Raw genomic sequence first — 25,886 nt, forward strand, 5'->3', positions numbered from 1 at the left:
AACTTGTGAGTAAGTACTGATTTCCCAGTTAAAGTTGACAGAAATGAGAATTAATTTACCTTGTTCTTGCAGCTTTCAGGACTTTATTAATGGTGTGAGTGGGCAGGCACCTGCACAAGGAGTTTGCAATGAAAATGTTCACATTGGCCTCTAGAAAAGGGATCGGGTTTTGTGCCAACTATGCAAAATCCACAAGTTTGCATCTCAAGGGCTCAGGCTGGAGATGTTCTGGTTGGAACTTCCCTGGAGATGTTGCTTAAACAGCAGAGTTAGAGCTGAGTGGAAACTTCTCACTTCCTCTTCTAGAGTGAAAACGTGACCAAATCTCAGAATGCCAGAATGGATTGGGTGGAAGGGACCTTAAAGCCCATCCAGTGCCACCCCTGCCATGGCAGGGACACCTTCCACTGTCCCAGGTGCTCCAAGCCCTGCCCAGCCTGGCCTTGGGCACTGCCAGGGATCCAGGGGAAGCCACAGCTGCTCTGGGCACCCTGTGCCAGGGCCTGCCCACCCTCACAGGGAAGAAAATGTTGTTATTGGTGTGATTTTGGGTTTTCTCACCTCCATACACATCCATGTGTTTTCATCCATGTGGAGAGAGACGAAAAAGGAATTTTTCCCCATGCCATTTCTCACCCAGTCCTGACAGCTTCAGATGTTCCCTGTTTAAAGCCTGTTTTTGCACAGAGCTGATCTCCCTTAGAAAAGTGGGATAAACCATGGATGAGCCAGTTCATCACAATTATCTTGGTTGATGTGGAGGAGATCCACGTGCAGCAGCTCCCAGCCTAAAGGAGCATCACAGAAGTCCCTTTTGGGGCAGTTTAGGCATTCAGGATATTCCTGTGTGCCCCAAATTTTTTCCTTTTTTAGTGCATATCCTGCACCTTCACATCCAAGGTAATGGACATGCAAGATCTGAGCTCCTGTCTGATCCAAGGGTAGAAAAAGCTCCTTCTGCTGCTTGGGAGGGCAGAAATTTTCCTCTAGCTCAGACATTCAGCATCCTTGGGCTCCGTACAGGAGGGAATTCATGGGGGTTGGTCCAGAGGAATGAGCCCTAGCACTGTCCCTGTTGGCTTTTGAGGGCAGGCAGCTCCAGAGGGTGTCAACAGCTGGGTCCCAGATGTGCCCAGCTCTGAACATCTGGGCACCGGCTGTGAGTCACACCCAGGTTCTGAGGAGGGCAGAGGGAACATCTCCCTGGGCAAAGCTGCCATGGATTTCCAGGCACAGGCAGCTCCTGATCCAGCTGTGCCACCTTCCCCCAGGGCAAACACTGGGAAGGTTTCTCCAGCTCAGGAATCCTCATTTCACTCTGCCCTGCCACCAAAAGCAGAGATTCAGGTGCTCAGGATCATTTTGTTTGTTCCTTCTCTGTTTTCACAGAGTAAGATGGAAATGGTGATCCATGAAGGGCTCTGGAAGCTTCTCCCCTTTAGTGCTTTATGATCCACAGGCAGGAGCACAGGGATCTCTCTCTGGAGAGGAACCTGGGGCTGCAAGGGAGTGGAGCTGGGGTAGGTGACAGTGACACTCAGGACTGGGCTGAATTTTGCCCAGATGATCCAAGCTCCCTGGCCAGCTCCAGCAGACAAACCAGGAGCATCTCCAGGCACAGCCACCCTCCCAGTGCTGCTGCTCTGAGCTCCCCCCGCAAGTGGTGCTGAGGATTTCTCAGGTACTGGGAAAGGGCTGCTTCTGCTGACACCAGTGTGCTGCACCTTTCAACAGGAGCCTGAGGACCCCCAAATTTAAGCAGCGTACGAGTGCAGAACCTGTGAAACATCCCCAGGACATCCCCAATTTGGTGAAGCCATCAATAACTGCTGCAGGGAAACATTAAGGGATCGCTTTATTTTTTATGAGCACAGAGCAAACCCAAAGCAGCTGCCATGGAAAGTGCAATGACTTTATGATCAATTCCATGAGCTGCCCGAAATTTAACCCTAGTTTTTGTTGTGAGCTGAAGCAACTGCTTTGGGTGACTGATGTGACAGCAGTGACCCTGAAACCAGGCAACCACATGGGACCTGGTGATCTTCATGGTCCCTTCCCACCCAAAGCATTCCATGACTCTGGGATTCCACGTCCCAGCCTCCCAGCTGGCTGCACAGCCACTCCACAGAGCTGTTAATGCATGGATTCTGCAGCCCAGCACCCTCCTGAGCTCAGCATCCAGGCAAGGACATCTTGCTCACAGCTGCCAGCAGGGTTATCCCAGGAAGAGTTGCCCAGATAAAAATTGATTGCTGAACACATTCCACTCCTTTGGAGCTCAGATGTGACAGAGCCTTTGTAGCAAAGCCCAGGAGGTTGGAAACCTTCCTGGGGAGATGGAACCCTGTAAATCATTTCCTGTGTTAAAACAGCTACAAGAGGGAGCCGTGCCTGGCCAGTCCAGCAGGTAACTGATTTGGGCCACCTGGAGCTCTGTCTTTCTAAATTCAGGGCTAAAGGCGAGATTCATTCATCATTTGGCAGCTCCTGAAGGGCCTGGGAATAGTTTTATGTGCATAAATAATGGGGTTTTTTTGTTATTTGTCACTTTGTGCATTTTAGCAGCCTCCTGGTCTGGGAGAGGGGGACAGGAGGGACTTTTATCCGGTGAACGCTTGTTCAGAACATCTGATTTCTCTGGGGAACATTTGGCAGCAGGACATGCTACAGGAGCCCTGTGCAGGCAGAAATTATCCACGTGGGAGCAAACACAGCTTTGGTTTGTACTTTGCAAATGCCCACTGTGCTGAGAGTACTCAAAATACCCAGGGTTGTGCAGGGGAAGGAGCCTCCAGGAGTTATTCCTCTCCCCACACACCGACCCTTGAGCAGTGACAGCGCTCAGATGTACAGGCTGCTTGGGGTTTTTGTGAGGGTGCTGCTAAATTCCCTGGAAATCACCCCCTCCTGCAGATTCTCTGCAAGCAGAACCTCCTGAAGCCAGTGCAGGGGGGCACTGAGGGCTGAGCCCCACTGGGGCTGGGGGCTCTTTGCTGCTCTTCTCTTACAGTCTCTGTTCGGATCTCCAGGGAAATCCCAGCAGCTGCTCCCAGTGCCCCATTTGCTCCTGGAGCAGCACACAGGGAACCCTTGGGGCCTGGGCATTGGCCCTGGCAGGGGCTGGTCCCAGGCTGCTCACGGACACAGCAGGGTGGGATCCATGCTGGAGCCGGGCAGGAATTGCAGCCTGGAGCCAGGCAGGAGTTCCAGCCTGGAGGTGGGCAGGATTTCCAGCCTGGAGCCGGGCAGGAGTTCCAGCCTGGAGGTGGGCAGGATTTCCATCCTGGAGCCGGGCAGGAATTGCAGCCTGGAGCCGGGCAGGAGTTCCAGCCTGGAGCTGGGCAAGAATTCCAGCCTGGAGCCGGGCAGGAGTTCCAGCCTGGAGCCGGGCAGGAGTTCCAGCTTGGAGGTGGGCAGGATTTCCAGCCTGGAGCCGGGCAGGAGTTCCAGCCTGGAGCCGGGCAGGAGTTCCAGCTTGGAGGTGGGCAGGATTTCCAGCCTGGAGCCGGGCAGGAGTTCCAGCCTGGAGCCGGGCAGGAGTTCCAGCCTGGAGCCCTCTCCTGGAGGAAAAGGCGGCTCTGCTGCCCGGAGAGCGAGAGGGAGAGGCGGGATGGGCACGTCCTCCTGCACCCGGGATTTGGGGGACCACTGGTGTTTGGAGCTCCCTGTCCCGGCTGTGAAGAGGGAGACAGGGGTGTTCGGCAAAGATCCTGCTCTTCCAGAGCCTCTGGATAATTCCCAGGGGCGTTACAGGACTGAGATCACTGCACGCGGTGTTTCTGTCCCTCTGCTGTTCTGGCCAGCAGGGAATGTGCTCTCCTGCCCTTCTCCTGCCCCGCACACCCTGAGCACCTGCCTTGGGGCTGGGCTTTGGGGAGATGCGGGTCGGGACCGTACAGCCCTGGCAGAGCTGCTCCGGTGGCTCCCAGCGCTGCCCAGGGAGCAAAGGAGGGAGCTTCCCTCAGCCTTTAGGGGTTTAAAAGCGAGCAGCGGCCCCCAGGGCACGTTGTTGGCTCCAGGGGTACATGCCGAGAGCTGGCAGGGTTGGCAGCAGGCTGGAGCCTTCCAGAGCTGGGGTAAGGCGGGGAGCAGAGCCGGGGACCCGCACGGAGCAGGGACAGCGGCGGTGCCAGGGCCCTTCAGGGGAAGGGATTTCTGCCATGGGGCACCTCGGCAGCTGCTGGGCTGGGCTTTGGGGTCAGGGCTCCCACAGCCCCACCTGGCCGTGCTCTGCCAGCCTTGGCTTGGTCCCTGGGCAGGAACGAACTCCGCTGACGGGACTTGGTGCTGCAGCAGCCCTGGGCAGGCTGGAGCCTCGGGTGCACTTACAGGGCAGGGACCCACAGGCCACCCCACGGTGGGGCTGGCAGGGCTGTACCCATCCCCACCTCCAAGCAGCGGCTGTTTTGTTTCCCCAGCGCCGTGACAGCGGCCAGAGGTGGCTTTTTCCTGGCTGGCGGCGTTCGCAGCGCCCTGGGTGCGGGGCTGACCACTCCCCCTCCCTTTGAATAGCAGCCCTGCCTCGAACACTATGGTATTTCCATCCTCCCCGGCTCCAGCGCGGAGAGCACCAGGTAGCTGGGAGGAGAGCGGACACAAGTGTGGGAAGCCGTGGAGGATATCAAGCTTTTGCCCGGGTCCTTCAGCTGAGCCGTAAGTCGCGGGGGGAGAGGCTCTTTGAACTCTTTCGGGGGCTGGAGGTACCTGTGGACATTTTCAGGACACCTCAGATTTGGTTTGTGGTGCTTTACTTTTCCTCTCTCAATTTCCAGTTTCACCCAGTAACTGATTTGTGTATTTGCTACTGCAGGATCTTCTGTAAATGTCTCAGATTATGCCTCCCTTTAAAAATTTTTATATATATATATATATATATATATATATATTTGGTACATAAATTTTATATGGACATTTAGGAGAACATTATTATTTTCCTCATAGAGGTGGAAGGCTATGCACTGGCATTAGTACAGTGAATTAAATTTGCAGTTCCTTTGCTGTTCTGAATTGTAATTTGGTTTTGGTGTAATTGGTTTGGTTTGCTGTGAGGCAGGGGAGCTCCAAAGTGCCCAGGGTGAGATGGACAGACCTGGGGCTGATTCCTGCTTTGCAGGGATGATTGGAAGGATTTGCTATGACCCCTCCAGGGGTTTTCCATGGTGATGCCATCTCCTAAAGGGCCGAGTCCCACAGGTGCCAGCATTTGCCTTGGGGGAAGCTGGAGTGTGACAACTGCAGGGACGTGCTGCCATTCCTTGGGAAGAGCAGAATCCTGCCCCCCGACCCAGGCAGTGGGAATTGTGAGTCCCTGAGGAGCCCAGCAAGGCCTTCCCCTTCCCGTTAGTCTGTAAATCACTGCTGTGCATGCGGCCACTCTCTCGGTGTTAGAGGCACCACCAGCTTCCCCCGCTACGCCGCCAGCTGTCACCTCTGCGGCTGCGGGCCGGGCCGGGCCGCACCGGTGCCAGGCTGCCTTCCTGCCTCAGCCCGGTCCCGCCTCAGCCCGGTTCCGCCTCAGCCCGGTCCCGCCTCAGCCCGGTCCCGCCTCAGCCCGGTTCCCGCCTCAGCCCGGTTCCCGCCTCAGCCGGTCCCGCCTCAGCCCGGTTCCCGCCTCAGCCCGGTTCCCGCCTCAGCCCGGTCCCGCCTCAGCCCGGTTCCCGCCTCAGCCCGTTCCCGCCTCAGCCCGGTCCTGCTGGCCCCTGCTCTGCTTGGTGTGCAACTTTCCCCTGCCTGCCATGTAAATAATGTTCTGGTTTTTTTGGGGCATTTTCTGCTTGCCCGGGGCTGGGGGTGTCTGGGAGCCCGAGGTGCTCCCCAGCACTGGGATGTGTGTGTGTCCTTTGTCCTCAGGTTCACCACAGAGCGTTGGGGGAGGGACTGTGTGTCCCTCCAGATCACAAACCTCGTTCCCAAGCTGAGGGACAAAGAAACAGAAGGTAACCCCACGTTCCCCAGTGGTTTGGGGCCCTGTGGAAGAGCAGGGTTTGGTGGCAATTTCAGAGCGGGTTGGGGCAGGCTGCTTCAGGTGTCCTGCTGAAGGTACACAGGGATCCTGGAGGACTCCCAGCTGGGCTGTCCAGCCCTGCCCAAGGCCCTGTGCCAGGGAGAGGCTGGGCTCTCTGAGATGGGCAGGGTGTGGGATGGCAGGGATCCCTCTCTGAACAGTGGGACGCTGATCCCCTTCATTCCCCTTGTGCTCTGCCCCAGCTGAGGGCCTGGCCTGTGGCATTGGGTGAGTCTACTGCCTCACGGAGGCAAATTCATGAGTGAAACAACAGCTGACCTAATTAACCCTCCCTTCACATCCTCCTGCAGTTGCCAAGTGGCTGCTGTGAGCTGGGGCAGAGCAGGGTGGTTTAATGGCAGCAGCTCTGGCATCCCACCTAAACCCTCTCCTGCCTGACCCGCGCCGTCAGCTCGCTGTGCATCTGATGGGGCTGCTGATGGGGGCGTTATCTTAGCTTGATTAGCAGCTGAGTAATCGATGGATGAGCAGAGAGCAGGAGAAATGTAGAGAAAAAGCAGTTTACTCTGAGCACAGAGAGCCAGGGCTTTGTGGGCCAAACTTTAACCCCCCTGGCACTGTCCCACAGCCGCTGTCACCCATCCCGGGCAGAGCCTGTCCAGCCAAACGGGGAGGCTCTAGAGATGCCCTCGTATCTGACAGACCCCGGGGGAGGGAGGAGCCCCGGGAGCGCCGGAGCAGCCGGGGATGGGGTGCCAGGGATGCGCTGCCAGGGATGGGGTGCCAGGGATGGGGTGCCAGGGAAGGGGTGCCAGGGATGGGGTGCCAGGGATGCGCTGCCGGGCGGCCCCTGCCCCGTCCTCTCCAGAGGCCGAGCCCCGGCAAACAGCGCCCGGCCAGAGGCCCGGGGCTCTCACCCTCGGCCTCGCCCCTCACCTTCCCCGGCTGACCTTCTCCCGGCCCTTCACCCTCCCGGGGTGTTTCCAGCGGCTCCAGAAGGGCCATTGCTGCTCTATTGTTCACCGCAGCACCTCCTGCTGCCCCGCCCGCTTGCCCCTCAGGAAACCGGGTGCGAACTCTCTAAAGTTATAAAATCATAAGAAAGGTGGGATTTAGTGCGGCCAGTCTGTTCAAACCATGCCTGTAAGTGTGGAAAGCACCCTCCTGTCCGCCGCTGTCCTTAGGGATGCTCCTTTTGTGCTAGGCGGTGCCGGGGGCTGATGAATGGGAGGAGGTTTCTAAAATGCCAACAGATCAACAAGCCCTCCTTCCCCTGGGAACGGGCTGGCAGGCGGCCTGGAAAGTGCCCGCATCCCAAGGGTTAAAGCCTGGCGGAAGGATGTCATTTCCAGCGGCTCTTTGCCCCACCCCCTCAAAGATGATAAATTATTGCTCGATGCAAAAATGAAGTGATTATCACTGAGCAGCTCTGGGTCAGCCAGGCAGCCCGGGGAGGGCGGGGTGTGGCAGGGGCTGCTGCAGGTTCTTAAAGCCTTGATTCGCCTTCTTGAAGCCAGAAATATTTTGATGGGGCTGCTGATGCTGCCCCATCCTCCTGGCTTCTCCTCAGACTCCATGGAAAAGGAATTTTCTTGGTTTATTGGGATGGAGGAAAGAACTCGAGCAGTGTTTGGTGGCTGTCCCAGGTGTGCCACCCTGCAGTGACACCTTCCCTGCTGCCCAGCTGAGGGATGTGGGACAGAGCTGAGTGTGGTGCGGCTGCTCAGAAACTGGGGAACAGGCTGACCTCAGGACTTTGCAGCAGAGCCATGGATGGAGCATTAAACTGGGAAACAGGGATGGGACTTGACTCTGCCACTGGGACATCTGCCACGGAGACTCTGCCACTGGGACATCACTGTGGTATCGCTCCACTTCCCTCTGCCTATCCTTGAGCAAACATAAAATTGAACAACAAACAACAAACATGAAAATACTGTGAAGTGTCTTCATTTATCCAATAGACAAAGCTCACTTTATTCTAATATTAATTTTTAACTCCTTCCCAACTTCTGCAAGGGAGTGTGTGTTAATCATGAACACAAACAGCTTTTCTCTTTTTAAACCAAGCTCGGTAATTGACTTAAAATTAAAAAAAACCCTCAACCTTGTAAAAGAGGAGGGATGGATGTTGAAATGAAATTAAAATTTTAATTTAGTTTAGAAATGACCCAAGAGTGTAATAGCTTTGGCTGGTACTTGATCAAGTCCCAAAATAAATGCTGTTTCTCCTACACATGTTTTCACAATAGGACAGGAATAAAAAGAGCAAACAATGAGGCTGAAGTCAAGCTGTTAAATCATTAAGGATTTTACCAAATGGTTCCGATTCCCCTCTATTTACTAGCAGCTCTCAGCAAGCTGTGGCTCTGGATTATCTTGATGTAAATCTGCAGTGATTTCCTCAGTATCAGCCAGATTACCTGCCTGGAGAGCTCCAGCCTGGAACAGAGCTCAGCTGAGCTCCTGACAGCATCCAGGGGAGGAGAGGAACTCTTTGGGCTCTTATTAGAGGAAGCTGAAGAGAAGCAAAATATCACTCAGCCATCAGGGAAACTTGCTGACAGTGAGAGATGTTTTGCGCTGTGAAGTAGTTTCCTCTGGGAAGTGGTGGAAGTTCTGTTAAAATTAGCCAGGACAAAGCACAGCAGAGCTCTCTCTGTGCTGTCCCTGCCTCCTTTTCCAGAGCACAATTATTCTGTGCCCAGGATCTGCTCACCCACCTTTTCCAGCAGGGTGTGTCACCTACTGGGTGCCATCCCTGCCATCCATAGTGGGGGCTTGGAATGGTCCTTTCTGGGTTCCTTCTTTGGGGATTCCATGATTCTAGGTCCTTTTCACAGCCTCCAGCCTGTGTTTCTCTGCCCTTTAACCATTGTCACCCACAAAACCTGCATCAGGGTGGGGAACTGGTTTAATTTGTGTCTAACCAGGACTTCACTTGAACCCGCAGAGATGAGGATGCAAATTGTTGCTGAGTTTTGTGTTGTGCTCCTGCCCCTCTTGCGCTTTTTAACAGCTCAGTTTGGAGGGGAAGAGAAACCAGAAAGCAAACTGGCTCTAAATGTCTTGGAGCTGCTGTCTAGAGATGCTAATTCACCTCTTGCAGCTGTGAGGGAGCCGCTGGGGCTGCTTTGCAGCTCTGCTTGAATCCTATTGCTGTTCCTTGCTGCATGAAGCCTGTCCTGGGTGTCAGGATGGGTTTGGTGCTGCTGAGCTCAGCGCACACCCACGGCCTCGAGTAGCAGCGTGCGGTGCCTTGCTGGAAGGTTCAGCCTGAGAAAGATGCAAAGGAGAGCCAGCGAGGCGTGAAGCACTCTCGAGAGCTGCTGTGAGTGAGCTGCCTCCTCCAAAGGGGAGAAAACCCCAAAGCAAGCCCAGCTGCTGCTGCACGAGCTGCAGAGCAGAGAGCAGTGGTTGGACTGCTCTGGGACTGCTCTGTGACTGCTTCTGGGGCTGAGAGCCCTCAGCCTCGCACACGTGGGTGTCACTGTGGCAGCTGAACAGCCCCAGCTCTCTCTGGCTGTTCCACCCTGTCTGTCCTGCTTTGTTTGGCAGCATCAACCTTTGCTTTAGGGCAAGGCCAGCCCGTGTTTACCTGAGATGGTTTCCCTGTGCTGAAGGTTGGGGTCAGGTGTGTGATGGGCTGGGATGGAGCACCTTGCCCTGCATTAGGGGATGCCCTTCGCACCAGGGATGATCCATCCTGCAAGTGCTCAAGGCCAGGTGGGACAGGGCTTAAAGCACCCTGGTCTCGTGGAAGAGAGAACTTTTCCAGCCTAAATTCGTCCCTGCCCGCGGCACGGGGTGAGCTTTAAGGTCCCTTGGAACCCCAAACTCTGTGCTCAGCCAGGCTGCAGCAAAGGGCTGCACACACTTTGTCTGGCCCAGCTGCAGCTGCCCCAGCTGCAGGGAGATTGAAGCCAAGACGTTTTAACGCCTCGTTAGGGCGGGCTGGCAGGGCGTGCACAGATGCTGAGATTAGTTAAGGCTTCTCAGCCACACTAACTCGCACTCGGTGTGGTTTTGGGTACAGCACAAAGAGAAACAGGTTGGTTGCTCTTCCACCACGTAGGGGTAGTTTTCAGTCTTGTGAATTAAAAAAGAGAAGTTTGAAAAAAAATTCTGTTGGTGTTCGAGGCAGAGTTAGTAATAACCAGCAGGAAATGATGATGATAATTTAATACTGTGCACATGCAGGTGTTTTGTGTTGGGCCATTACTCACAGGGCACGGGGGAGATGCTCTGGGGGTCCCTGTTTGCTGAGGTGCTGAGTGAGAGCCAAAGCAGCTCTGCCCTGCCCCGGGGGTGGAGAACTGCAGAGAGCTCTGGCAGCAGCAAAGCCTTCGGGCAAGGACCAGAGGGAAGGCTGGGAGAGAGTCCCAGGGCCTCCAGGAGATGTTCAAGGGTCCAGGGTAGAAGTGGAGGCAAGTGGTGATGTGGGTGAGCTGGTTCTGCTGAGAAGAGCTGAGCTCAAAACATGTGGGGCACAAGTCTGATGAGGGAGCTGGGAAAGGGGCTCAGCCTGAGGAAAAGGAGGCTTGGGGGGCCCTCTTTAAAACAAACCTGGATGTGACATTGGGGCCAGGGTTTAGCTGAGGTGTTTGGGCTGGGTTGGACTCAATGATCTTGAACGTCCCTTCCAACCCAGTGATGGATTCTGTAAATTCTGGCTCTGCACAACTCCTTGTAAGGAGGGGGAATACATGGGGAGTTCCCTGTTCTCCCAGGAAACAAGTGACAGGAGTAAAGGAAACAGCCTCAGATAGCACCAGGGGAGGTTTAGGTTGGATATCAGGAACATTTCTTCACTCAAAGGTTTGCCAAGCACTGGCACAGCTGCCCAGGGCATGGTGCAGTCCCCTTCCCTGGAGGCGCTCCAAACGTGTAAAGTGGCACTTGGGATAATCTGGCAGTGCCAGGTTAAGGGTTGGACTGGATGGTTCTGGGATTTTGTTGTAAGATAACTCAGCCAGGTGTTTGCAGCTGCAGTGGCCACAGCCCAGGGCTCTGCAGGAGTGCAGAGGGGCTCCCCAGGAGCCAGGGCTGTGCTCTCAGGGAGCTTAGAGCAGCTCCTCTGCACCACCAGGCTGGGAACAGCCATTCCCACAGCTCCTACCCGAGCCAGCCCTGCCCAGCCCAGGCTATTCCCCTTCTCTCCGTCCTCCCAGCACCTTGGAGTCACATCCCCAAAACACAGACCTTGCCTTGGCCCTGTGTTCCCATTGGCATTGCAAGGAGAGAGAGAGAAACACCACGGCTCTGCTAACAGAGCCACACTGCAGCTCCTCTGCCTCAGCCACACAAATGGCTTCAGTGATGATTAAAAATCCAGCTAATGAGCAGCTCTGGCAGGAGGACTTGCTCAGGAGAGTGAATCCTGAGTGAGGCATGCCAGGCAGAGATTCAGCCAGGGAAACCTAAGCAAAACCAGAGGATGTGTCCTGAAAGCTGCAAAGTTCTTTGTGAGGCAGACAGGGCCTGACAAAGCTTTCACAGGAAAGGTGTTGATCTCAACAAACTGCCTTTTTTTTTTTCTCTCAAAAGAAAAAAATTGGCAACAATTTCCCACCAATTCTCCAGCAAAGGAAATATGATCTCATCTTCTTCCCTCAGAGCAGCTCCCTCAGCTTGCAGGTGATCATTCATTAATTCATTCCCCATTGTCAGGCTCTCCCCTGGTTCCACTCCTGCATCTGGGTGCTGCATTGTTGACACGACCCCTCTAATCACAATATTTCCTATTATTTCAGGTATTTTTCCTCTTAACTTTTCCAGCCTAAACTCATTAAGGTGACAGTGCTCCAAGCTTTATACAGCTGTGGAAAGCATGGATTTAGCTGGGGCTGTCAGTTTGTATGGCATGGACTCTAATGGCCCTCTCCATTCCTGCAGGCTCCTCCAAGATGATGAGTTATTATATGGACACAGCCATCAGCAATGCAGCTCCTTATGCTTTGGCTCGGCCTGGAATGATGGTAAGGAACACACAGGGCAGGGGAGTGGCCTTGCATTGAATGAGGGTGGGCACAGATGAGATTTCAGTAAGAAATTCGCCCTTGTGAGGGTGGGCAGGTCCTGGCACAGGGTGCCCAGTGAAGCTTTGGCTGCCCCTGGATCCCTGAAAGTGTCCAAGGCCAGGCTGGACATTGGGGCTTGGAACACCCTGGGATGGTGGAAGGTGTCCCTGCCCATGGCAGGCGGTGGAGTGAGACAGTCTTTCAGGTCCCTTCCAACCCAAACCTTTCCATGCCTCTATAAAAGTCAGGAACTGGGGCTGGTTTCCTACCCCAGCAGTTTTCTCTCAGGTTGCTGGGATTTCTCCAGCCCTGACCCAGCTCAGTGCCATCTCCTGAGGATCCAAGGTTTGAGGTAGTTCAGGGCAGTCCTGAACTCCAAGTGTTTACCCAGAGCTTCTCCGACCCTCTGGAGCCAGCAAACCTCCCCTGGAAATGGGGTCCTGGGTGAGATTTCCTGTGCTGGTGTTGGGAGGAGTGTCAGGGGAAGCTTTGTCCCGCTGCCTGCTCCCCCTGCTGCCCTTCACCTGGGACCAGGGGGACCAGCACAGAGCAGGGCAGTGACTGGGAAAGGCTCCTGTGGTTTTCTGGAGTTTTGGGACCACTCTGGTGCTCCCTGTCCTGAGCCAGCTCTGGTCTGTTTGCAGCTGATGGGGGGTTGTGTGTAATAAAGGTTGGAGTGTCATCCTGGGACAGGTTGAACAGGGATTTGAGCCTTTTTTAGGAAAATCAGATCCATATTTAGGGAAATCTGATCTATATTTCAATAAGTCAGAGAAATATATCCAGAGAAATCAGATCTCTACTTAGAGAAATGGCATTTCTAACCATTTGTCCAAAGAACTGCTGAGCCTTAGAGGTCAGATAAGCTCTGGGCTGACACCTCAGGCTGCACAGAACTGGTGCTAAAACCCAACATCTTCCCCAAACTGGGAAAAAAAAGCCCATCCTGAGCCATGGAATATTCCCAAAGCAGCTTCACAGCTTTCCTTTAAATGGTTCCGAGCAAGCATTTGGCTTTTAAATATTGATTTGCCATCAAGGAAATCTATTCCCCCACAGGGAAATGGTAACAATGATAAAAAATTCAAACATCCTGCATTTATTTATAGGTATGTGCATCGTATTGTCCTCTTCTAGGGAGACAAACATTTACATGCAATGTATTTATTGTGTGGTAGATATGTATATGTGTGTGTGTCCATGGTAAATATATATATATATATATATATAAAAAAAATATACACACAGATGCACATAATAAATATGGTGTGTACATATATATACACACTATATGTACATAAATATATATTTATAAAATAGGTGTGTACAAAATAAAATGAAAATTATATCCTGGGATCTTTTATTAAAGCTTTGTTCCCAATCTAAACAAATCTATGTTTCTAAATACCTCTATATCTATGTATAGTAAATGTATTTTCTTTATAAAGTATAAATTTAGCTTCATATACAATAAAAATAAATGTGCAATTTATATAGAGTTATAAGCTAGGATTACATAGGTGTGGGTGTATAAATTCTTATATCACCCATATAATCAGTACATCTATAATGTATTGTGTGTTAACACATAATAATATGTTTATTATGTAATGTTTGGGTAATGATACATTATGTTATATAAATTATAGGTGCATCTGTACATTTCATATGAGGTGTATAACTCATATACCCATGTATGCATTCCACATGTATAAACATCTCTGTGGACACACCAATAAAACCAACATAAACAACCCAAATATAAAGAAAATAATCCCAAATAATATCCCTATAAATAGGAACATAAATATGAGAGCTGGGACCAGGCTCTCCTTCAGTGCCTGGGCAGGGCTGTGGTTCTGCATCCCCTGGTGACCCCCCACGTTTTGGGGGGTGTTTTGGGGCCTCCTGCTGCCTAAAAATGGCCTTCCCAGTTGTGGGGAGTGGAACAAAGCCCTGCCACAGAGGGTGTCCCCATGGGAGACCCCAGGCTGCAATCCTGCCAAGCTCAGCCTCACTCTGACCTTCACTTCTCTCCTCATCTTGGTGTAAAAAGGGCCCTTTTTGTCCCAACACCCCTGAGCCAGCTGGGCTGGGATCTGCCAGAGCAGGACTCTCTGCCTGATTCTGGGGCAGCCCCATTGCCCCCCACACATTTTGGGGTCCCCCTCCCCTGACAGTTCCATGTGCTCCTTCCAGAAACAGGGAGTGCCCGTTCCCTGCGAGGATCCCTGGGTGACCTGTGCCTTCCAGGCCTCCTGCTGCCAGCCCCGGCCCTGCTGCCCGCTCTGGGACGAGCCCGCCACGCAGGAGGTGCCCACCGGGCTGGAGCACTACGGCACGGGTAGGACATGGGGGACATGGGTGGGACACAGGTGGGACACGGCTAGGACATGGGGTGCCATGGTAGGACATTTGTGGTGGCATGGGTAGGACGTGGGGTGGCACAAGTAGGACATTTGTGGTGGCACAAGTAGGACACAGAGTGGCATGAGTAGGACACGGTGGTGGCATGAGTAGGACACGGTGGTGGCATGGGTGGGACACAGGGTGACATGAGTAGGACACGGGAGTGGCACAGGTAGGACATTTGTGGTGGCACAGGTAGGACACAGTGATGGCATGGGTGGGACACAGGGTGACATGAGTAGGACACGGGAGTGGCACAGGTAGGACATTTGTGGTGGCACAGCTAGGACATGGTGGTGGCACTGGTAGGACATTTGTGGTGGCACGGGTAGGACATTTGTGGTGGCACAGCTAGGATATGGTGGTGGCACGAGTAGGACATTTGTGGTGGCACGGGTAGGACATTTGTGGTGGCACGGGTAGGACACAGGGGTGGCACCTTCCCTGTGCTGGGGGGCTCGGAGCAGCCTCAGCTGGAAAAAGGAGCCTGAATCACTGCCAGGCTCTGTTGTTGTGTCCCCCCAAGTGTCGTTCCAGATTTGCTTTCTGCCCCAGTCCTGCCCTCATTTATTGGGGTTTTTGCCCTTAGTGCCACCCCCAAGCACAGCACCACCAGGTTGGTACCTGCCTTGATGGTGTCAAGGGGCTCCCTTAGTGACGATTGGTCCAGAAGGCAGAAAAAAACCTTAAATATGGGGGTTTTGTATTTATTGTCCACCTATTGAAGTGATGCTGAAGGGTGGGAGCTTCCCTCTTCCATGCCATGGTGTGGGAATGCTCCTCTCCCCTTTCAGCTGGTGATTTTGGTGGTTTTTGGAATGTTGGAGTTCTGTGTGCACTGCCCTTGCATGTGGGGCAGGAGCCCTGCTTGCTGCTCCTGGGCTCTCTGGGAGGATCCCGTGGGCAGGGTGCACCTGCCTGGCTGCACCCTCTGCAATTCTCCTGGCATTTGCAGGACTGGTGTCGTGGCTCCTGCTTAGTGGCTTTGCAAAGTGGCATCCATGGAGGCTTGCAAGGAAACAGGGATTCCCAAATTCCCACTCCACTCTGCTGGTAATTTTGAGTCTCTTGTAACTCAATGCTTTGCACTGGCACAGGGTGCTCAGAGCAGCTGGGGCTGCCCCAACCCCAAGGTGTCCAAGGTTGGGACACTTGGAGCAACCTGGGATAGTGGAAGGTGTCACTGCCCATGAAACTGGATGGGCTTTAAGGTCTCTTCCAACCCAGTTCTGGGAGTTTTTGATTTCCTGGGAGGTTGGTGGTTACCAGACTGGAGAGGAGAGGCCGCGCTGGGCCATCAGCTAAAGCAACTTCCTGCCTGGGCCTAGGCAATGGGTTCATGCCTTCCCTGCCTGGGCCTAGCTGATGTCTCCTCCTACACTCTGTAGTTTGGAAGCTGTTAGAAAAGCACCAGGATCTGATTCTTGCCCCACCAGATGAATTTTCATGCTGAGCTTGCACTTTGGGCTGCTTCTTGTGGTGTGGAATGAGATGAGCTTTAAGGTCCCATGCAAGCCAGCCCAGGCTGGGATTCCAGGACTCCTGGAGGAGCAGCTGGCAGGGCAGATGTTCTCTGGCCTGGGCTGGGTGAGGAGGGAGCAGCCTGGGGCTCAGGTACCCCCAGCACAGCCCAGCCACAGAACCAAGAGAAAGAGCTCAAGTTGTACAATGTGACCTTTCCAAGGGCCAAGATGAAGTTTATGCTTCCCCTCAGTCCCACAGAAGCCTGTCCTGAAGCACTTAAACCCTGTGTAAGCTCCCCTGGGTGTGTGCTGCTCTCCTGTGAGCGTTCCTGCTCCTTGGTGGTGCTCACTGGCCCCTGGGGAGGGCAAGCCCTGATGTTCAGAGACTTTTTGCAGCTGAGGACTCAGCAGGGTCAAATGTACAGTTTGAAATCTCTCCTTGGCAAGGTTCAGGCCTTTGGTTCTTTTTGCTTTCTCCTTTGGTGAGCACTTGGATGTGAGCAGGAGATGGACACAGAGAGCTGTGCCCGTGGCTGGAGCAAAGCCCCTCTGCTATTCCCAGGCATCCTTATTCCAGCTATTTGCTCAACTCCTGTGAGTGACCTCTCTCAGCATGATGTCAGCTCTGCTCTGATGAAATCTGCCCTGGCAGCATTTGGATTTGCTCAAACATTTTGCAAGTCTGTGCCTGGAAAGTTTTTTTGGGTTTTTTTTCCCAACCATCTCCCGTTTTCTGTGAAAGTGCTCTCTCCAGGGACCAACATATCTGCAGCCCAGATCTTCCTTACTCCACCATGGCTCTGTGAACTTTCTTATTGCAGAGGCTGGAGCCTGCCTCAAATATAAGTGAAGCCAGGGAAAGAAATCCAAGCTGTTGCTATCTTCCACAGGTTTTGATCCACAGCTTTTAGAGGGTTGGGATGAGCAGGACAGGCTCCTGGGTATCTTGCAATACCTAAAAATTACTTTTCAGTTCTTCCTGTTGCAATGCAAGGTGCTCTTTCTCTGATTTGTTTTTTCATGTTGCTGGTTCTTCAGTCTAGAGTAGTTTCTAATTTTAAATGAGAGGAAACTCTTATTTGTATGTGGGGCCAGGAACAGCCTTTCATTTCTCCTTTGTGTCTCAGCTGCACATGAAAACCATTTGTCATCTATTCTTCTGCTGCACCAGAGGCTATTTTGGTTTTCATGGTCTTGATGTTGGTGAAAGAAACAAGTCAACAAGGAAAATGCAAGTGTGAATATATCCTCCTGCAATAGAAACCCACAACATTTCTAAGAGTTTGAGGGCTGCTTGCGTTTAGGGAAGATACTTTGCCTTTGAAGCTTGAGCAAGTTTATTTACACTGTGCTTGAAGCTGATAAGATTATTCTGTGATATGGATAAAGGAAAGCTTGATGTGGATTTAGCTCATAGATAAAGCAAGAAGGGGTGGAGTTTTTGTCTTGAAAGGCCAACATTTGAAAATGGACTGGAGTCAGTTTAATTTGTCAGCTTGTACCACAATGCGTGGTGCACATGTTGGGAATGTCAGTGCCCAGGGATGACGACAGGAGGGAAAGGCCCAGCCCAGAGGTGACAGAACAAGGCCATCCAGAGGGGAGCTGCTGGCTGCTCTGCTAGTAACTGGCCACAGGTTTAGGAATTTTTCTCAAATAATTTTGCTTTAAAATTTAGCTCTTATGGTTTCAAGTGTGTCTTTATTAAAACAATCAACTATTTCTTACCTGTACCACAATGAAGAACAATCAACAGTGGCTGAGCATCCTCCAACAATACCAAGAAGAAGAATGGTCTGAGCCCCCAGTGTAGCACATGGAGTCTGTCATCAAGCCAGAGTCCTGCAGGCGTTCTCTCAGCCTGGAGAAGAGCAGACTCTGGGCAAATTGTTAGAGCAGCTCTCCAGTAGCTGAAGGCAGCCTGCCAGGAGGAGAGAGATGAGCTACACAAGGGCATGTAGCTCTGCTCCTTGGCATCAGGTCTGTAAAGGCACCTTGACTGCTCCGTCTGCCACCCAGCTGCCCTGTGCCTGCCCAAGGCAATGCTGAAAGGATGCTGAAAGCCCCACTTAGCACCTTATGGTGAACTCATAAGGGAATAGGATCCTAATAATCCTCCCTGGGGAAGATATTTTTTGGGTTGTACAAGGTTAGGTGTAAAATGGAGCGGAAGAAAAGATTTGCTAGTGGAATTATCAAAGTGTTGTGGGGCTCTGAACAACCTGATCTAGGGGGTGGCATCCTGCCCGTGGTGCAAGGGTTGGAATGAGATGATCTTTAAGGTCCCTTCCTGCCCAAACCACTCTGGGATTCTGTGATTCCATAATAATTTGAGCATGTACTCAGGCCTGGCTCTGCTGCCTTTAGGAGCCAAGGCCACTTTAACAGCCCCTTGCACCCAGAGTGGGTTTGTTTTCCTTACTGATAGGGGAGATAAAACTGTTGTTAATGGCAAGTGAGGGATGGAACCACTCCGACTCCAGCGGAAGAGCTTTCTACAGCAGTTGTGCTGAATTAGCATCCTTGGACTGAAGGCATTCTCAGCCTTTTGGATACTCCTGGAGCATTTGGGGGAGTGCTCCTGGCTTCACTGAGAAATGGATCACACAATCCTGGGATGGCTTGGGTTAGAAGGATCCTTCAGGATCATCTCATCCCAATGCCCTGCCACTGGCAGGACCACCTTCCACCAGAGCAGGCTGCTCTAAGCCGTGTCCAGGCTGCCCTTGAACCATCCCAGGGATATTCTGGAGAGCAAAAAGCAGAGCTGGTGCTTCATGGGCATCAAGTCCTCACAGCCTGGGCTGCCCTGGTGTGGAGCTGGTTTGGCCGGGAGAGCCAAGGCCCTGCAGCTGCAGAAACACCTCGGTGTGCTCCAGGCCCAAGCAGTGGTGTGGACCCTGTGATCCTCCTCCCAGCCCAGCTCCCAGCCCAGCCAGGGCCGCGGGCCGGGGTCCCACGGGGCCACCCACATCCGTGGCCAAGCATCCCTGCTTTTCCCCACATGTCCCCTCATTTGCCTGCCCTTCTCCCGGTGGAGAACCCGCAGGAAAACGTTTTCTGTGAGCGCTTTCTGGGCCAGCTTCCAGGCCCACGCTCAGAGGAAGGGGGCTTGGGGAGGAGGAGGAGGAGAAGGGGGGAAGGTAAAGCTGACCAGGCTCAGCCCAATGGCTTCTCCAGCTGCAGAGCATTTTCTGAGCAAAGCTTTTTTTTCTAAATCTGCTTTTTTTTTTCATGTCCTTTTATCCTATTTTTAACTGCGGCCTCCTTCCTTTTCTCAGCCTCCTCCAACACTTCCCCCTCCCCTGTGCTGCGCTGCCTCCCCCGCACGCTCTCGCTGAGATGAATGGGAGCCTTCTCACAGGGCATGCACAGCTGCTGCTCCTGCCTGCAGGACAGCCAGCCCTCCCCTGGGCCAGCCAGGATCACCCCTGGGCCGGCCAGGATCACCCTGAGCCAGTCAGGCTCACCCCTTGGCCAGCCACTCCTTCCCTGAGCCAGCCAGGTTCATCTTTGGGCCAGCCAGGATTATCCCTACACCACCCAGCCCTTCCCTGAGCCAGCCAGGATCATCTCTGAGCCAGCCAGGATCACCCCTGGGCCAACCAGGATCACCCCTGGGCCAGCCAGGACCACCCCCAGGCCAGCCAGGATCACCCCCAGGCCAGCCAGGCTCTCCTCACCCTCTTTAGCAAACCAGAACAGGCAAAGGAGGATGTGCAGGAAGGTGAAGGGCAGCAGGATAGGGGGAAATCAGGGTGAGCCCCATGGGGAGGGATGCACTGGATGGGAAATCATTCTATGGCTCAAAGAAAGCCCTGCACAAACTCCTGCCCTTCCCAACCTGCTGCAGCATTCCCTGACCCTCAGCTCTCCCAGGCCCAGGGGCTGATGAGGCTCAGGTCTCTGTGTCACCTCTGGCCACTGAGGTGACACAGCCTCTCTGGCTCTGGGGCTGTTTAGGGCCTGGCTGGAATGGGGGATTTTCACTTTTTCTTTGTGGATCTTTGGGTATTCCATCGCTCCAGCTGAGGGCCAGTCCCAGCTGCTGTGCTGGGGGACTTGATAGCTTGGACTTCATAGGTTGGACCTTGATCTTAGAGGTCTCTTCCAACCTCATTATTCTGTGATTCTGTGATTCTGTGACACTCTGAGCTGCTGAAGGACACATATCATTTCCTCTGTTAAGGGCACTTTCTGATCTGTTGGTGGAGAGAGGAGATCCCTCCATGCCTTGGGCATGAATTGCAGGGCTGTGGATGCCTGTGGGATGCCTGTGCTGTGTGTGAATCTGCAGGGAAGCATGAGCAGCCCCTGCTCTGCTCTCAGGTCAGTGGGAGCTGGAGTTGCTGGCTCCTGTGGATCCTGTTGTTTCCCAGGTGGGGAAAACACACCCAGGGGTTCCCATTGTTGAAAACAGGACCAGACTCCCAGTACTAAAGTGATTTCAGCATTTATTACAAGAAAAAGAAAGGCCTAAAGCAGGGGCCCGGCCGAGCAGGAGCGTTCCCACCGAGGATGCTGCAGCGCCGGTGCTGGGGCCGCTCAGCAGCGATGGCCCCAATGTTCCAGGTGGAGCAGCACAGCTTCCCTGGGTCAGATGCCCCTTTTTATCCTGTTTTTTGTCCCCCTGGATTGGTTTCTGTTTGGATCCTTCATTTGCATGAAGGTTTAAGGTGTTTGATTGGCCATTACAGTTCTGTCCAGGCTGGCTCATGGTGCACTTTACTGAGGTGTGTTATGGTACCTTGAGTACCTGATTTCTTACAACTACCCTTTAACCCCTTTTGCAATATAACAACCAAACTAACAGTACATGCTTAACCATCTATCAACTATTTTACAACAGTTTCTAACCTATTTTTAACACCATGACACTCAGTGATGCTGGGACCTGCTGCAGCTCATCACTTGGAGAGGATTATTTGCACTGAGGCGACAGAATGACAAAAATCTAGGCTTTCAGTTTTCCATTTGTTTCCTGCCTGACTCTGGAAAATTCCCTGTGCTGCCTGTCCAAGACACAGCCCCAGGGAGCTCCCTGTGCCTTGGTCATCAGCAGAGAATGAGCTCAGAGCTCTTTTCCCACTTGAGCTGCAGAGTCAGCTGAGGATGAAGGATCATGCTCGGCCCTGGGATGAGGCTGGGGCAAAGCTGGAATGTTGGTTTTGGGAGAAGCCTGGAGATTCGTTGGGATTCACGGGTATAACAGGGGATGGGACCTCGGCAAGAAGCAGAACTCAAGTTTGGGAGCTGCAAAAATGAGCAGCAGCACTGAGGGCTCCAGTGTGCCTTGGGGAAGGGACAATGGGATGTCCAGGAGGAAGGGATCTGAGCCACAGCAGGGCCAGGGTTTCTGTGATGCTGTGAGGCTGCCTGCAGAAGAGTCTCCTTTTGGGGTACCCTTGGAGCAGGACCAACCCCTCTGTAGGGATGGAGTGAGCTGGATGTACCTGCTGGATTTTCCAGAGGAGGAAACCATCCTGCGCCACCAAACACTTCAGACAGGGCACACAATGCACAACTGGGGGATGGGGGTGTGGTGTTTGAGCTTTCCCAAGAAAATTCCTCAGAACTGTGACCTGTGGGAACACTGGGCAGCAGAGCACCCTCTCCAGAGGGTTTGGTTGCCCGTGGCCAGCCCTGGTGGCAGCACTTAGGGGGGCTTTGCTGGGCTGGTGAGGAGCAGGGAGGGCAGCAGAAGTGAGGAGAGATATTTGGAACAGCTTTCCCAGAGAAGTGGTGGAATTCCTGTCCCTTGAAATGTTCAAAACATGTGTAAATGCGGCACTGGGGGACACCACATGTCCACCACAGTTTAGTGGTGGGCCTGGCAGTGCTGGGGGAATGGTTGGACTGGATGATCTTAGAGGGTTTCTCCAGCCTTTAGGATTATCTGATTGTGTTTTCTCCCTGGATGGACAATGGGATGCCAGGAGAGCAGAGCAGGGCAGGCAGAGGGGCTGTGGGGAGCAGGGAATCCAGGACCCTGCAAACAGCCTGATCCTTTCAGCTGCTGGCAGCTTGGAGCACCTCTCTCCCTCCAGATGTTCCTCGTGTTTATGGCTGCTGCAGCAAGAGCCTGAATTCTCTCATAAATGCATTTCTCTCTCTCTCTTCCTCACATCGAAGCCAGAAGTCTCAGCTCGGAGGCTGCAGCTGGGAAGGAGCTGGGGTGAGGGGTGGGAGAGGGGAGGGAGGTGTGCGCCAGCCTCCCGGCCCATTCACTCCCCCTCCGCCTCCTCCCCCCGAGCCCTCCCAAAATACACATGCCCCGCAAAAAGAAAAACACTGGCAGATTTTTTATTTCAGAAAGTAAACACTTAGGCCATGGGGGTCTGGAGGTTATGGGAAAAGAGGAAACCATTGGGCTAATCAGGCCGGGACACACTTCCCCTGCTGAAATAAAGCAGAAATCGCTGCCTCACAGGGCGCCGCTGTGGTTAACCCTGGGGCTGCCAGTGCCATGGAAAGTTTTCCCTCAATCCTGGAATCTGGTGCCTTGTGATTCACTCTGCTGCTCCCAGAGCTGGGAGCTCAGCTCTGCCCACTCATTTTCCCTCAATCCTGGGATCTGGGAGCTCATGGTTAACCCAGGGGCTGCCAGTGCCATCATGGAACATTTTCCCTCAAGCCCTGGGATTTGGTGTCTTGTGGCTCACTCTGGGCTAGCAGTGCTGGGAGCTGGACCCTGCCCACTTGTTTTCCTCAATCCTTGGGATTTTGGTGCCTCATAGTTAACACAGGGGCTGCCAGTGCCATCATGGAAAGTTCTCCCTCAGTCCCTGGCATTTGGTGCCTTGTGGTTCACTCTGCTGCTCCCAGTGCTGGGAGCCCAGCTCTGCCCACTCATTTTCCCTCAATCCCTGGGATCTGGTGCCTCGTGGTTCACTCTGGTGCTCCCAGTGCTGGGAGCTGGACTCTGCCCACTCATTTTCCCTCAGTTCCTGGGATTTTGGGGCTCATGGTTAACCCAGGGGCTTCCAGTGCCATCATGGAACATTTTCCCTCAATCCCTTGGATTTGATGCCTTGTGGTTCACTCTGGGCTAGCAGTGCTGGGAGCCCCACTCTGCCCACTCATTTTCCATGAGTCCCTGGGATTTTGGTGCCTCATAGTTAACGCAGGGGCTGCCAGTGCCACGGGGCACTGTGAGCTGGACCTTGCCCGCAGGTTTTCCCCCAGTCCCTTGGTTTTGGTACCTCATGGTTCACCCTGGTGCTGCCAGTGCTGCAGAGCCCTGGGAGCCCAGAGCTGCCCACACGTTTTCCCTCAGTCCCAGTTTTGGGGTGGAAGGGGAGCCAGCACTCTACAGCAGTCCTGTGGCCCTTTGGGAATAGGCTGTTGGGAATTTTTAGTAGGAAATGAATTTTTTCGCTGGTTTATGAGCCATCCTATAGAATTTCATCGTTATTCTTGCCTGAGAACTCTGCCTGTCGGCTGCAAACCTTTGCAGAGAGGAAATCTCTCTCTGCTTGGATCAGCGGGATTTGGGCAATTTCTGCAGAGCTTTGAGAGGTTTTCAGAAAGCTCCATTTTCCCATCCCTGCCAGATTTGCATGAGGTGTATAAATGATTAGATTGTGGATTCTTTGGTCACAAACCCTCCAGGGGGAAATCCTTCCTGCTCTCTTTTACTCCAGAGTCTGTAGAGCCCATGGAATGTGGGATTGGCCAGGAGATGGAGACCCTGGGTGCTCCCACAGCACCAGGAACGGTCTCAGCCCAGGTGAGAGCCCAGGGGCCTTTGTACCAGCTTACAAAGAGATCCCAATTATCCTTCTCAGGGCCTGGCCTTGGACCTCCCAGCTCCTTTCCCATCCTGAGCTGTGCACTGGGAATGGGCATGGGCATGGGAATGGGAGTGGGAGTGGGAGTGGGAGTGGGCATGGGCATGGGAATGGGAGTGGGAGTGGGGATGGGAATGGGAATGGGAATGGGAGTGGGAATGGTAATAGCAATGGGTGTCATTCCCAGCTCTCACACCTTTTGCAGCTTGGGAATGGGAATGGGAATAGCAATGGGTGTCACTCCCAGTTCCCACACCTTTTGCAGCTCTGTGTGTTTTGGAAAGGCTGGCTCACTAAGCAGAGCATTTATAAATGAATTTTAGAGACTGGCCATTGCTGGGATCCGGGTCTGTTCCATCAGACCTTGTCCCAGGGATTGCTGACTGCTTTTGCATCCTGCCAGGCCAGGATGGTCACAGAACCTGGGGAGACTGCACCCAGATCCCTGCTGATCCCAGGAACTCAAATCTCATCCCAATGCCCACACTGCCATTCCTGAAGGAATTCCCAGCACCCTGAGCTGTCCCCCAAGCCTTCCCTCTGCCTGGAGTCACCGAGCAGGGCCTGAAAGCAAAAGCCAGCACGGAACAATCTCTAGCCAGGGGAAAGTGACCTTTCCATCGGGGCTGAGAGGGTTTTCCCTCAGCCCCGGGTGTGTGAGCAGGGGTGGTGAGAGGGGCCGTCACCGGTTCCTTGAGCCATCAGCTCCCTCTTGCAACATTCCCACCGGGAGGCAAATCCCAGATAGCCGCAGCAGGGGAGCTGCAGACCTGCGGGGTCCCACCCTGCTATCTCAAGAATGCATTTGAACAGGAGCTGTTTCTGCAGCCTCTGGAGGTCGGGGCTTCAGATGGAAATCAGGCTCCAGAGACAGTCCCACGGGGCAAATTTCAGGATTTTTGGAGTTGGTGTTCAGCACAGATAAGCCCTCGAGAGCACAGATACTTTAACTTTATCTGAGCCTTATCTGAGCTATTTGCATCACTTCAGCCTGAGAAACTGCTGTCAGACGTTTGGGGGAGGGAGGGGGCCAATTAGGATGGTCTTTCGATTCTTTTAATTGTTATTTCCAAGACAGAGACACTTCCAGGAGGATGGGACTGTCCTGTGCCCAGCCCAGCTCTGGGAAGGAGCTTGTCCAGCCTGGAGAGGGGAAGAGAGGAGGATCAGGCTTAGACAAGCAAGGAGAGCATTTAGAGGGATATTCCTTGAAAGCCCTGTAAGGGATGGCATCTCTGCTCTACTTCTAAAATGAGACAGAAATCAGCCCAAGCTGCTCCTGCTGCCAGTTGGGAATGGAAATGATTCCCCTTTTTCCAAGCAGAGCCAGGGCCGAGCTTTCCAAAGGAGCTCTCTGCACCTCCTTTTCCAGAGCCTGCTTTGTGCCTGTGATGTTTCTCACCTTACCTGGAGCCTCTGGTGGAAATATGGGGTCCCTGATCTCTTGCTGCTCTCCCAGACCCCTGTTCATCCCAGCTTTGCAGCAATGAGCTGTTGGGCTGTAAGGACCCTGCAGGGCAACCTCCTCTTCCCAGAGCGTGGGGGCGTCATTCACGCAAGCTCCCAGTCCTGGTGAGCCTTCCCAGCACCCATGGTCATTCATGGAAACAGAGAAATGCCTTTCTGACAGGTCTGTGTGATTCACTCTCCAGAATGGTTTGGGCTGGGGGCCCTTAAAGCTCATCTTGATCCCTGCTCAGGGACACCTTCCACTGGAGAAGGCTGCTCCAAGCCCGGCCAGCCTGGCTTTCTATGGCAGAAGGGTTCTCAGGGATATCTAGGACACCAGACTGATCTTACAGCTGGGGTTTGGAAGACCTTGGCTGCATCACTTACCACAAAGTCTTTAGGCATCTAAACCCCACTGCCTTCCCTTGGAGTGAGATCCTCAAATCCCTGCAGCCGCTCCTGTGAGCCTCTGCACAGCAGTTTCTCATGTTGGAGATGCAGATGATTAATTCAGTGCACATTTTATTGCCATACTTAATTCAGTGAGGTCAGGAGAGTGGCTGAGGGTCCCTGGAGAGTGGGGCTGTGCGAGCGCTTCAGATTACACACAAAAAGAGACGTCTGAAGTGAGCCCTGGAGCTGCCTGCAGCCTCCCCAGCACGTGCTGGAGTTTCCCAGCCCTCCAGATGGACTTTCCCCTGTGGGATTTGGGATCAATAGGCTTTGGAAAAGCTGCACTGGGTCAGTTTGGCTGTTTGACCAAAGCTGGAACGTGGTTCCTCTCTGTGCA

The 25,886-nt window shown here is 53.4% G+C and overlaps 1 protein-coding gene across 2 annotated transcripts in view; it reads left to right on the forward strand.

The window, feature by feature from the left end:
• Positions 1-4,549: 4,549 nt before the first annotated feature.
• Positions 4,550-25,886, forward strand: part of ETS1 (ETS proto-oncogene 1, transcription factor) — a 76,097-nt gene continuing 54,760 nt past the window's right edge. The window contains exons 1-3 of one of the 2 annotated variants that reach the window (XM_030964916.1): positions 4,550-4,653; positions 11,861-11,943; positions 14,185-14,329. In XM_030964916.1, the coding sequence (XP_030820776.1) occupies positions 11,872-11,943; positions 14,185-14,329 (217 nt within the window). In that variant the 5' untranslated portion in view covers positions 4,550-4,653; positions 11,861-11,871. Of the gene's footprint in view, positions 4,654-5,918; positions 5,937-11,860; positions 11,944-14,184; positions 14,330-25,886 lie in introns of those variants that run through there. The other variant, XM_030964917.1, reaches the window with a different exon arrangement.

The sequence above is a fragment of the Camarhynchus parvulus genome, chromosome 24 (assembly GCF_901933205.1).
Source record: "Camarhynchus parvulus chromosome 24, STF_HiC, whole genome shotgun sequence".
Lineage (NCBI taxonomy): Eukaryota > Metazoa > Chordata > Aves > Passeriformes > Thraupidae > Camarhynchus > Camarhynchus parvulus.